The sequence below is a fragment of the Neolamprologus multifasciatus genome, chromosome 8 (genome assembly GCF_963576455.1).
Source record: "Neolamprologus multifasciatus chromosome 8, fNeoMul1.2, whole genome shotgun sequence".
Taxonomy (NCBI): Eukaryota; Metazoa; Chordata; class Actinopteri; order Cichliformes; family Cichlidae; genus Neolamprologus; species Neolamprologus multifasciatus.
In genome coordinates, this window is record NC_140446.1 from 28,830,869 (window position 1) to 28,844,279 (window position 13,411).

Below are 13,411 nucleotides of genomic sequence, written 5' to 3' on the forward strand. Positions count from 1 at the left end.
ATGGGCCCAAGATTTTGATTCTTTTTGCAGGAGTTAACCAATTATGTTTTTGGGTTAAATAAAAAATCATTTTTTTTGGACTTTAACCTGTGCCTACGTTTCCTTCACTGCTCGGTCCATCACACAGATCTAAAACATGCAGGACACGGGCACTTGAGGCCTCGAGTTGCCTAACCCTGGCCTAATCATACCATAAACAATCTTGGGTTGATTTGTACATGCCAACTTGATTGGAGTCAACCAGTGGTAAATTCATTCGCAGTGATTTGGAAAGGCACATACACAGGCTCCATAGAAGACATGTCACATCACAAACAAAGCCATGAAGTTCAAGGAATTGTCTGAACACCTCTGAGACATCATCGTAGCATGGCACAGTCCGGGGGAAGGGAACAGAAACTGTACTGGCCTCATAGAACCACTTTCTACTATCCAGGAGTTAAACACCTGGATCTTTCTGACACTTCTCCTGTCTGCACACGGACCATGCCTTTCTCTTAAAGGGCCAGTGCACTACCCAAACAAAACAAACGTACAAATTTGACAATAGTCAGAACAGAAACATTTGTGCAGCACTGAAGGTCCCAATAAGCAAAGTGGCCTCCATCATCTGCAAATGGGAAAAGTTTGGAATGACTAGGACTGTCTGTAGGCAGCCACAGGAGAGTAGTCAAGGAGATGACCGAGAACATGATGGTCTGACAAAGCTACAGCATTGCTCTGTGGAGAGAGGAGAACCTTCCTGAAGGAAAACGGTTTCTGCAGCTCTCCATCAGTCAGGCCTATATGGTACATTGGCCAGATGAAGGCCACTCCTCAGTAAAAGCCACATGACAGCCTGCCTGGAGTTTGCCAAAAGACATCTAAAGGGTTCTCAGACGCCTTAGAGAAACAAATTCTCTGGTCTGATGAATTCTTTGGTCTGAATGCCAAGCATCATATCTGGAGGAGACCAGGTGCTGCTTATCACCTGGCCAATAACATCTCTACGGTGAAGCATAGTGGCGCCAGCATCATACTGAGGGTATTTCTTTTGGCAGCTCGGAGACTCAGTTTGGAACTCGGAGACTAGTTAGGGTCACGGGAAAAATGAATGCAGCAAGATACAGAAATATCCTCCCTGCTCCAGAGGACTTTGGACCTCAGACTGGGGTGAAGGCTCATCTTCCAGCAGAACAATGACCCTAAGCACACAGCCAAGATAACAAAGGAGTGGTTTCAGGACCATTCTGTGATTCTTCTTGAGTGGCCCAGCCAGAGCGCAGACTTGAACCCAACTAAGCATCTCTGGACAGATCTGAAAAGGCCGCTCTCTTATCCTCATTCAACCTGATGGAGACGGCAAAGAGGAATGGGAGAAACTGTCTCAAAATAACAGTTGAGTATAATGCTTGTGACATTATACTAAAAAATACTTGCTTTTGGTGAATACTTATCTATATGTCATATGATTCTTTTTTTTTTTCATTTTTAACAAAATTTGGACTTTCAAACAAACTTTTTTCACTTTGTCATTATGAGGTATTGTGTGCAGAATTTTAAGGTGGGACACAGTTAGTCCCTTTTGGAATAAGGCTATAACATGATGAGATACACTGTGGTATGCTTTGTGTGATTAGATTTCACAGTGAAGTGCTGTCCAGTGATTTCAGAATAATTTGGCTAAATCTGAGTAGACTGTACTACTGAATACACCTCAGAATTCATCCTGTAACATGGTCTCTGCAGAGGACCACACACACACACACACACACACACACACACACACACACACACACACACACACACACACACACACAATGTAACACAATTTTCCCTATGTAACAAAGTATTTTATTCTATTGCATATAGTATTGTTTCTATTTTGTATCTAAATGTGTTATTCTGATTATCTTATTCTATTCTGTTGTTTTTCTCTTTGTTCTCTGAATTTTTTACTGCTCTTGTACTTTCTGCCATGACCAAAAGATTCCCCACGTGTGGGACAAATAAATGTTTCTCTTGCATCGTGCATCCTGCTGCTTCCATCAGTATTAAACTTGGGACTGTGTTCCACAGGCAACATGCCCATTACGTACACATTGCCTCCAACATGTGATTTCCTTCTCCACTTCATTATAAATCCTCTGTATTTACATACATGGAGGCTTGATTGTAGACTAGGACAATGATATGCCTACCTATCTGAGAATGCGCTTTGTTCTCGATTTATATGGATGTTTTGAAAGGGTCATTCTTAACCAAAGAAAGATTTGTCAAGGCTAATGGATGGGTGGACTCGAGAGCAGACTCGGAAGATCAGTTCAGTACGTTTATTTACAGTCATTAAATAATTTACAACAAACAAACATCCACTATGAACTCAGGGTTGGGCTCACCACTTTCTAGGAACCTGTGCACATGGAAGGCAGAGGGTCAGAATCCACAACAGCAGAGGCAGCGCAAAAGCACACAGAGTAGCTGGAGTGAGGGTTTCAACTAACCGTTTCAGTTTAACAGCCCAGCGAAGATTGATCCTGATGGCGGCTTCACACAGAGCAGGTGTGCTCAGTCAAGGGCAGGGACCAGCGATGAGTTCCACCCATGAACACAGAAGCACACAAACAAACACAGAGAGATGAGACAGACAGAAACAAACAAACCCAGAGCAGAAGTCTAGGAGGACGGATAGACCCTGGCACCATTTTGCTTGTCCCCTGCGTTCTTCCAGGCCTGAATGTACAAGTTAGTTTATTTAGACTCCTAAAGTTTCTGATATTTCTCTCATAGGTTTATTTAGTTTTTTAGCCTTTCACTGACATCTTTTTGGATCTCATGCTGAGAGATCCAAATAAAGCATATCTAATTTTGTTATTATCTAAATACTCTGTACTCTGTTAACTGTGATGAAAACCACAGAAAATGTGTCATTTAAGCAATAAAACTGATCTTGTCAGCCTTCAGCTTTAAAACAGAACTTAAGGTCGAACAGAGCAAGTGTTTGCTGTCTGCTCTGCTGCAGGGCCCGTCTGTCAGCCTGCAGTGAGCTCTAACCTGTGCTATAACGCTGTATGCTATATATGCTATATATGCTATAACCCGTCTATGGGCCACTGTTGCTCATGTTGTTGGCCCGTGAGCCAGCTGTGGAGAAGAGTTATAGCATACAAAGAGCTGAGGTACAGCCGTGTTAAAAACAATGACGAGTCCACTGCAGCCACTGTCTGCGGTATAAATTTTTGATTTTTTGACATTTTTTCGCAGTTCTCCCATTTCCTGTGAACTTCCCTACGGCTCCCTGCTCCGTTCCAGCCCACTTGTCAACCAATCAACATTTAGCAGTTGCATCTACTTTTAATATGTAGAATCAGTCACTATTGCACATTGTTGAACTGGGCAAAGAGCAAATTCCTGCACCACATTGTCAGCATTCCCAGCATTACCTGATTTGTGATGATTACAAAGGACAAATCTTAGCTTTATGTCACAGGGCTGCTAAACATTAGTTATTTTGGCCATAAATGGAGTGATTGATATCTCATGATTTGTTATTGCCATAAGCAGAAGCAGTGGTGTGTCATGAGGGGAATCCACACATCCAAAACAAGGAAGTGAGACTGACTGAACAAAGACAACTCATAGGTCAAAGATGATTGCAAGTTCTTACTCTCCGTTTGTGTGTATGTGGATCTATGTGTGCAAGTCAAGTATTTACAAGTCATGCTGCTAAAAATAGTCTGGTATTGTAAGATCCATGACATGTGTGAATTTGTCAAATATGTGGTCGAGCACATTAAAAGGTGATGTTGCAAACAATGACTAATGTGTCGTAATTGCCAATAAAAGCAAGGTTGAGACAATTAGCAGCGGTCCCAAAGGTGACACTACAGAAAGGCTGACTGGTTCATAAAAAGTCTTATTCTAGTTGTGCTTTAGTTCAGCTAAATGGACTGGTTCTTATATAGCTCTTTTCTACTCTTCTTCTACTCTAGCGCTTTACTGTTCACAAGCACATTTTCTTAGTGCTTTCTAACTAACATCGATGGATGCATCGGAGAACAATCCGGGGTTAGTATCTTGCCCAAGGATATTTGGCATGCAGACTAGGGGAAGCCAGGAATCGAACCACCAACCTTCCGATCACCTTGTGCTCTACCGCCTGAGCTACAGTCACCCCATCGTTCAGCTGTGTTTACGCCTGAAGAGGACCCACACAGGCACAGGAGGAACATGCAAACTCCACACAAGAAGAATCAGCCAATCAAAAACTTCTTGCTCAGGCAGCACCGCTGCACCAGAGTCCCACCAACAGCCTCATGGGTGTGCCTGCCTCCTAACCCATATTGTGTTAGTCCTTTCAAACAATGTGCATTTACACAAAGGCACAACTGACCTTGAATTCCTGGATCCTTAATGTTATTCTTATCTAAATGTTGACATTTAAATCAAAATTTCGTAAGTATTGATGTGATGTTCAGAAGTATGGTTTAGTTGCCTTTGAGAAAGGGAACGTCTCTGACCAGTTCAATTGGTGCAACAGCTTGTTTTGTAACGTGGCTCACCCACGCAGACTGTTGCATGTGTGTGTGTTTATTGTTCAAAACAGCAACAGCCAGTGATGTGGAAATATTGGCTATGGATCTGTTATGGTCTCATTCACCTCGTCATCCGTCTCTTCTCTGTTTTCTCTCAGTCTCTTATAGCATCAGGCCATCTCTGCTAAATGACGGATCATTCCACTACAAATGCCACCTTACTGAAAGTAGACCCATTCATCAGTTCACTTTATTAGTGTGTGTGTGCTTGTGTGTGTGCATTGCTCATGTCCTAACGCTCTGAAGACAAAACTGTTTGTTTGGAGTCACTTTGTGGGAACCGCTCTGACTTATGGGGAAAGATGTAAGAAGTGATGTCAGTCATCAAATAGTCATGTTCAGGTTTCTTTTAAGTTGAAGATATAAACAGATAGATGCTTAGAAGTCGTGTCGGTCACTGAAGTTCATTGGAATAAGCATTATTCAGTGTTATACAGGAGGAGCTGGCCTTATTCTCAGCACTGTAACCAGGCTGACAAAGATCCAGAGCTCTGTCGAGCTGTCTTTTAACCTTTAACTATTATTCATTTAATGAATTTCTTCAGAAATAAAATGTTAACCATTAGTGAAAAACTTATTCATAACCATCCCATAGACATACCATTATATACAGCTACCTTTAATACTACTAATCTATTTAGACTTCCCGTCTCTGATTGATCTTTCAGTTTTAACTTCTGGCTAACAAGTCCCACTCTGACAACACTGCTCAAAGTTTAGTCTTTGAGCAGACTAATTAACGCTTCAGTCTTTAATATGATTAGTTTAGCTCCTTAAAAGAGTAGCTGTAAAACAGCTGATGGATCATAGGCAGAGGAACGGTTTATATGAAGAGTTTCAGAGCCCATCTGTTCATCACTTCATTTGGACTGCATCTTCTGATACATCATAGACAACAAAGTTCACCTGAAATTCTCATCCATTTAAAAGTCTTTGTCTTCTTCTGGGAAAGTGTCATGTGACAAATCAGGGAAAGGCACCTAGTGCATGTTAAATCATAGCTCACCTAAAATATCAGTTTCAGGAAGTCTAGACTAAAGCAAAGTCTCTGAAACAGAGTTTTGTTTGTTTGTTCTTAGTCATTTCCTCTTCTCTGTTTGAATTTTGTTAAAATTGTTTCTAAAATTGTAAAATTGTTACAATTTTTGAAAATTCTAAAGACCATGGGGAAGAGTACACTGCAGGCATAAATACAAAGAAAAATATTCTGTGGATAATAATTTTCTGTATTATTAACAATACATTTTAAAAAAGAAATGCAGTAATTTAGTCAGTAATGCTGTCATTACAAAGTCTGATCTGATTACAAGTTTTATATTGCAACATTATATCTCAAATATGAAATAGAATAGAATAGAGTAGGATAGAATAGAATATCCCTCATTGGGAAATCATGTGTTCCAGCAGCAAAGTGACAGGTAGATGGAGCAAACACCAAAGTAAATAATATAAAATAAAAAAACAGGATATAAGAGACTGTACAGGGCAATAAAAAAAAAAAAAGATCAAAGACAGACAAAAAAATCCAGTGTGGAATCCGGTTGTTAAGTCTGACGTCACTAGCCGTGTCTGGGCCTAAACTCCGCTGCAGGTCCATATATCAAACGATCACTATGGCATTACTGAGAGTTGAAAAACTGTCTAAAGTCTTTCATCTTTAATAAAATGATCAGCGTTCTGCTCTACCAGGTGTAACAATTGAGTTTAACATCCAGGCATCCATGAAAACGGGATTTATGACATTTAACGGAGTTAGAAGTTAGCAGGAAGTTAGCTCGCTAGCTTCTATCTAAATACAATATAGCATGTCCTGACTGCGGGGTTTTGGAAACAAATTAAAACGTACAGCTCTGTTATCACTTCCAACATAAATGAAGACAGAAAACTAAACAGCAGTGACGTTTGTAGGGTTACTAAAGTTTGGCTAGCTGTAGCTAATGATGTGCTACGCGACCGCTAGCGACACAGCTATGTTAGCATAATATAAACAAGCTAACTTTTTTCCACTCGATAAAAGTTAACGTGAGTGTTCTCGGTGGTCAGGAACAAATGTAATCGCATGGCAGGATGCTGTAAAAGGACCAAACTTCAGCCAGGAGAACAACTGAGATAATCCATCCACAATACGAGTTAGTCATTCATATACTGCTGCATGGGCTGGGCTGTAGTTATGTGATGGCTGCAACTACAGCCCCACAGTGGTAATGCCCACCATGTCTGTAGAGGCTTATAAGTAACATAACATTCACATTTGTCTTTCTTTAAATATAGGTATTAGTTTACAGGGTAATAAATAACTGGTTTTTATTTAAAGTTAATTCACATATCCACATGACACTGTATTCTAAAATAAGTGCGCACATTTTAGTTTACACTGTTATGTATGATTAATCTTTTGTTTTCCAAGTTACCTTAGTTGCAGCTGCTCCAGTCCCTTGATTGAGGAGCCAAGAGGTGGAAAAGGGGCGGAGCGAGTTTTAAAGGAACAAGACAAATTGGTTCATGCCATAATTCGGGACCATGGGGGGGAATTGGAGTTTATTATGTTTGGTTTAGTTAGGTTTTGTGTATTTTACCCCTTTTTCTGTTTTTGTGGGCTGATCAGCCACTATTTAAGTTTCCCCTTTGTCTTGTTAAGTTAGGTCAGTTTGTTTGAGTTACCAGTACTTTGAGTAGAGTTTTGTTATTTTGACCTCTTTTATGGGCCCAAGATTTTGATTCTTTTGTCATGATTTAACTAATTATGTTCCTTTGGGTTAAATAAAAAATCATTTTTTTGGACGTCAACCTGTGTCTAATTTTCCTTCACTGCTCGGTCCATCACAAGTGGTGTCAGGAGTGGGATCAGCAGTTGAAGGCACAGGATTTTTTTTTCTCTTTTTTTTTTTTTTCCCCTCTTCACTTATTAAGCCATGCACAGAATGGGAAGGAGTGGCAGAGGAGCAAAAGGAGATTGTCAAAACCAGCCAGTTGGAGTGGTAGAGCAAGTAGAAGGAGAAGAGGAAAATGGAGCCTCTGGAGGGGTGGATAGTACTGAGAGCCAAGGTAAGGAGCCGACAATGTCAGAACTGATTTCCATCCTTCGTTCTCATATGGGTCAGCAGGAGGCCCAGGAAGCAAGAAGAAGGGAGGAGTTTACCCGCCAGGAACAGCGCTTTAGAGCACTACAACATCAGTTTCAGCTGTTGCAGGTAGAAGTGCAAGCTCGTACCTCCCCGGTCCCTGAGCCTCAGATGGAGGTCTCTGAGCTTCAAATGGAGGTCTCTGAGCTTCAAATGGAGGAACCTGAACAACCAGAGGTAGAGTCCTTTGAAGAGGAGGATCCTCCTGGTGCTGGCTCCAGTAATGAGCAAATACATCCTCAATCAGGTCAGTCTCGCTTTTATGAACCCAGGCTGGAAAAATTGACAGAGGAGGATGATATTGAACATTTTTTAACAACATTTGAACGCATGGCTGTGGTTTGCCGGTGGCAAAAAATGGACTGGGTTTTTCATCTGATTCCTTTACTCACTGGCAAAGCAAGAGGTGCGTATGTTCATATGGATATGGATGACTCTCTAGACTATGACAAAGTTAAAGCAGCTATTCTTCAAAAATATGACATTAATCCTGAGACATATAGACTGAGATTCCGTTCGCTGGAGGTAAAATCTGATGAGAATCCAAAAGAACTATATGCAAGATTGAAAGAGTTATATGAGAAATGGATAAAGCCAAAAGGAAAAACGGTGCATGAGGTTGGTGAAATATTAATTTTAGAGCAATACTTGAGAATGCTGTCTCCTGAGTTACAGATATGGATTAAAGAACGCAATCCAAACTCTGCAGTGGCGGCTGCAGAGCTGGCTGATGTGTTTGTGGCGGCACGGAGAAAAGGACAGCCATGGAGCCACACAGCATGGAAAATGAGAGATATTCCAAAATCTGTCCCTCACTACCAGAAAGCAGGGGTGAGTAAACATCCAAAGAGCCAGCCTGTCAATATGCCGTCAAGACCCCCACCTAAGACTGTGATTTGTTATTTGTGTGGGATGGAGGGCCATACAAAACCTATGTGCCCGAAGAATTCTACAAAAATAACTCAGATGTGTTTTGTGCCCCGACAAAGTGTGGAGCCTAAGGTGGAGTTTGAGAATGGTTTCAAAATGACCTTAGTTGAGGTTGATGGGAAACCATTAAAGGCCCTGGTTGACTCAGGAAGTACTCAGACTCTTGTGCACCGAGACTTTGTTCCTGCAAATAAAGTTAATAATGTGGAGACAATCCCTGTTCGCTGCATTCATGGAGATGAGAGGTCATATCCGACAGCAGATCTGTACATCAAGGTACAGGGACAAACGTATATTCTAAATATTGGTGTTGCAGAGAATCTGCCATTTCCAGTAGTGCTGGGTCGAGATCTGCCTGTGTTGTTTGACTTGCTGAATCCTAGCCATACATGCAATGTTGCAGTAACAAGAGCTCAAGCTAAGAAGAAAGAGGAGCCCTTACACCCTCTCTGTGCCTTGCCCTTCTATGATGCGGACATAGAGACTGCACCCGGGAAGTCTCGTAAGTCACGTGGACAGAGAAGGCAAGAGAAGTTTCTACATACTGCTGTTCGAGTAGCTCCTAGCACAGAGCCTGAGTTACCTTTGGGTTTTGAAATCCCTGTTAATATTATTGAAATGCAACATGACGATCCATCTCTAACATCTCTGCTCCAGAAAGCTGCAGAGAGGAACCAAGGAACGAAGCAAGATTTGAACAGCAAGGTGGAGTTTCTGCTGAAAGATGGCATTTTGTATCGTCAGCAGGGTTCAGCATTGCAGTTGGTGGTGCCTAGAGTAGTCCAGAAGGTGGTGCTCTCCTTGGGACACTCCATTCCATGGGCTGGCCACTTGGGAAAGCACAAAACCATGGCCCGCATTAGAAAATATTTTCATTGGCCTGGAGTGCGCTCGGATGTGACACTGTTCTGTAAAAGCTGCCCTCAGTGCCAGAAGTCTTCTCTTAAAATCCCCTCCAGAGCTCCTCTCCAGTCTCTACCAATTATCAGCACTCCATTTGAACGGCTAGGAATGGACATCGTTGGTCCTCTAGAAAGAAGTAAGGCAGGCAACCGTTACATGCTTGTTGTGACAGATTACGCTACAAAGTACCCAGAGGTCTTTCCTTTGAGATCAATAAAAGCCAAAGCAGTCGCCCTCTGTCTCATACAGTTCTTCTCAAGAGTTGGTTTTCCTCGTGAGATTCTCACTGACCGTGGCACTAACTTTATGTCCGCTTTATTGAAGCAGGTGTACCAGCTCCTTGGGATTAAGAGCCTGAGGACAACGCCATACCACCCTCAGACAGATGGCCTAACAGAGCGTTTCAATCAGACTCTGAAACAAATGTTACGCAAATTTGTCAATGAAACTGGTACAGACTGGGATCAGTGGCTGCCCTACCTCCTCTTTGCATATAGAGAAGTACCCCAGGCCTCTACAGGTTTTTCACCTTTCGAACTATTGTATGGCCATGAGGTACGAGGCCCCTTGTCTCTTCTAAGGGAGACTCGGGAGGGTGACCAAGAAAGATCACAGGCTGTCAATGTTGTCTCTTATGTTGTCCAGATGCGGGAACGGTTGGAGAAGATGACAGAGCTGGCCCAAGCCCACAAAGCAGAAGCGCAGCAGCACCAGAAGGCCTGGTACGACCAGTCAGCTCGGCAAAAATCCTTCAGCCCTGGTCAGAAGGTGCTGGTGCTTCTTCCAAGTGATGACAGTAAGCTGTTAGCAAAGTGGCAAGGGCCATATGAGATCCAAAAGAAACTTGGACAAACAACCTATAAGGTCGCTATTCCAGATCAGCCCCGCTCCAGCAGAGTACTGCACATTAACCTGCTTAAGGAATGGGTGGAGAGACCAAAAGCAGATGTCTTTCTGATTCGGGAGGTTTCGGAGGAGGAGGAAGTGGATGATCAGTATCTGCCAAAACCCACTCCTCAGGACCTGGATCTCAACCATCTTCCTGAGGAAAGACAGGCTCAGGTGAGAAACCTGTGTAAATTAGATGTGTTCAGTGAAAATCCTGGTAGAACGGACATTGTGGAACATGACATTGTGTTGAAAGATGGAGCTTCTGTGAGGAGAATGAGTTACAGGATACCTGAGCGTCTACTGATCCCGTTGAAAGAGGAGATCAACCTGATGTTGTCACTAGGAATCATTGAAGCCTCGAAGAGTGAGTGGTGCCATCCAGTGGTCCTGGTGCCAAAGAAGGATGGCAGTATCCGTTTCTGCATAGACTTCAGGTACCTGAATGCAATATCACAATTTGATTCATATCCAACTCCCCGCATTGATGACATGGTTGAGCGCCTTGGGAAGGCCAGATACCTGACAACAATAGACCTCTGCAAGGGTTATTGGCAGGTACCACTGACTGAGCGCTCAAAAGAGCTGACTGCTTTCCGGACGCCGTGGGGCTTGTTCCAGTTTAAAGTCATGCCCTTTGGACTGCATGGTGCCCCGGCAACATTCCAGAGACTGATGGACCAGGTACTGTCTGACATGTCTGATTTTGCTGCAGCCTACCTTGATGACATAGTGATTTTCAGTTCAACCTGGGAAGAACACCTGCAACACCTGGAGAAGGTATTGGGGCGTCTTCAGTCTGCAGGGTTGACTGTTAATCCAGCTAAGTGTGCCATTGCCGAGGCTGAAACTGAGTACCTTGGGTTTGTGATTGGAAATGGAATAATAAAACCTCAAGTTAATAAGGTCACCGCCATAGAATCCTGTCCCTTGCCAGAGACCAGAAAACAGCTGAGATCGTTTTTGGGTATGGCGGGATTCTATCATCGGTTTATCCCTCATTTCTCCGCCAGGGCAGCTCTTCTGACGGATCTGACTGGTGCCCGGAGTCCCAATAAGATCACCTGGACAGAGGAGGCTAAGATGGCTTTTCAGGACCTACGACAATCTCTGAGTAAGAGCCCAGTCTTGCACAGCCCTGATTTTGAGAGAAATTTCATTCTTCAGACTGATGCCTCAGAGAGAGGATTGGGAGCTGTTCTGTTACAGGGACCGCCTGGAGAGCGTCATCCAGTGGCCTTCATTAGCCGCAAGCTGTTTCCGAGGGAAGTGCGATACTCAACCATCGAGAAGGAGGGACTTGCCATCAAATGGGCTCTGGACTCCTTTAGGTATTATCTTCTCGGACGGGAGTTCATATTGGAAACAGACCATAAGGCTCTTCAATGGATAGAGAGAATGAAGGACACAAATGGAAGGATCACGTGATGGTACCTTGCAATCCAGCCATTCCGGTTTACCATCAACCACATCCCCGGCAAAGATAACTGCACTGCAGACTGTCTCTCTCGCTGTCCCAGGGAGAGATCTGAAGAGGGGGAGTGTGTGATGGCTGCAACTACAGCCCCACAGTGGTAATGCCCACCATGTCTGTAGAGGCTTATAAGTAACATAACATTCACATTTGTCTTTCTTTAAATATAGGTATTAGTTTACAGGGTAATAAATAACTGGTTTTTGTTTAAAGTTAATTCACATATCCACATGACACTGTATTCTAAAATAAGTGCGCACATTTTAGTTTACACTGTTATGTATGATTAATCTTTTGTTTTCCAAGTTACCTTAGTTGCAGCTGTTCCAGTCCCTTGATTGAGGAGCCAAGAGGTGGAAAAGGGGCGGAGCGAGTTTTAAAGGAACAAGACAAATTGGTTCATGCCATAATTCGGGACCATGGGGGGGAATTGGAGTTTATTATGTTTGGTTTAGTTAGGTTTTGTGTATTTTACCCCTTTTTCTGTTTTTGTGGGCTGATCAGCCACTATTTAAGTTTCCCCTTTGTCTTGTTAAGTTAGGTCAGTTTGTTTGAGTTACCAGTACTTTGAGTAGAGTTTTGTTATTTTGACCTCTTTTATGGGCACAAGATTTTGATTCTTTTGTCATGATTTAACTAATTATGTTCCTTTGGGTTAAATAAAAAATCATTTTTTTGGACGTCAACCTGTGTCTAATTTTCCTTCACTGCTCGGTCCATCACAAGTTACATCCTAAGGTTTTAAAAACTGAGCTTAAATAAATGATTAGCGGTAATAAAAGCCGAGGGAGGTCAACAGTGATCACTGACTGTTTTAGGAGCTTTTTGAGATTAAATAGAAGAAAATACAAAACATTAAACATGTTAACAACACAAAAGCCATATTAAATGCAGACTACTTTAGGCCCGGAAGCAGGATTCAACACGTCATCACTTAACGACCGGATAGAAGTGTGCAAATATGATGGTATTGATAGTTTAAAAAAAACAATCAAGAGACAAAATAGGTTTTGGATTCCAGTGTCCTCTCACAGCAAACTGCACCCAGTGCTTAGGAATGTGAATTCTAGCTGTTTCCCTTCATATGTTACAACTATTGAAATCCACTGCTTTTTTATTTCTATTCTATCCATATAAGGGCAAAGAATCTAGTCACTCAGTCCACACGGTACATGCAGGAAGAGTTGCTTTACTGTTGCTAAACATGCACTCATGTACCACTCAATACAGAGGGACGTCATAATATATACAATAAATGTTCCAAACCAGCCTCAGTACATTCAGGTAAATAATGCACTGATACTTGAACTGAACAGCTTCTGTGTAAAATATCGCACAATGTAAATCAAAGTGCTTCAGCAAAACTAACACAATGACTGTAAAGAGGCTTAAAACCAGTGATGAGAGGGGACTTGCAGAGTTGGTGATAATTCTCGGCAGGTTGCTGCAAACACAGGCACATTGCATATTATGATGATAATGATTTTTAGTAGTAGTCGTAGCATCTTAGAATAAGATCT

General features: G+C 42.3%; 1 protein-coding gene and 1 pseudogene across 1 annotated transcript; both read left to right on the plus strand.

Moving 5' to 3' along the window:
• Positions 1-470: 470 nt before the first annotated feature.
• On the plus strand, positions 471-2,115 carry LOC146513295 (uncharacterized; annotated as a pseudogene).
• Positions 2,116-6,743: 4,628 nt separating this feature from the next.
• On the plus strand, positions 6,744-12,611 carry LOC146513296 (uncharacterized). The gene is made up of 2 exons (XM_085170374.1): positions 6,744-7,813; positions 7,856-12,611. Exons 1-2 carry the CDS (start codon positions 7,487-7,489, stop codon positions 11,843-11,845), a joined length of 4,317 nt encoding a protein of 1,438 aa, XP_085026500.1. The 5' UTR covers positions 6,744-7,486; the 3' UTR covers positions 11,846-12,611.
• Positions 12,612-13,411: the final 800 nt, after the last annotated feature.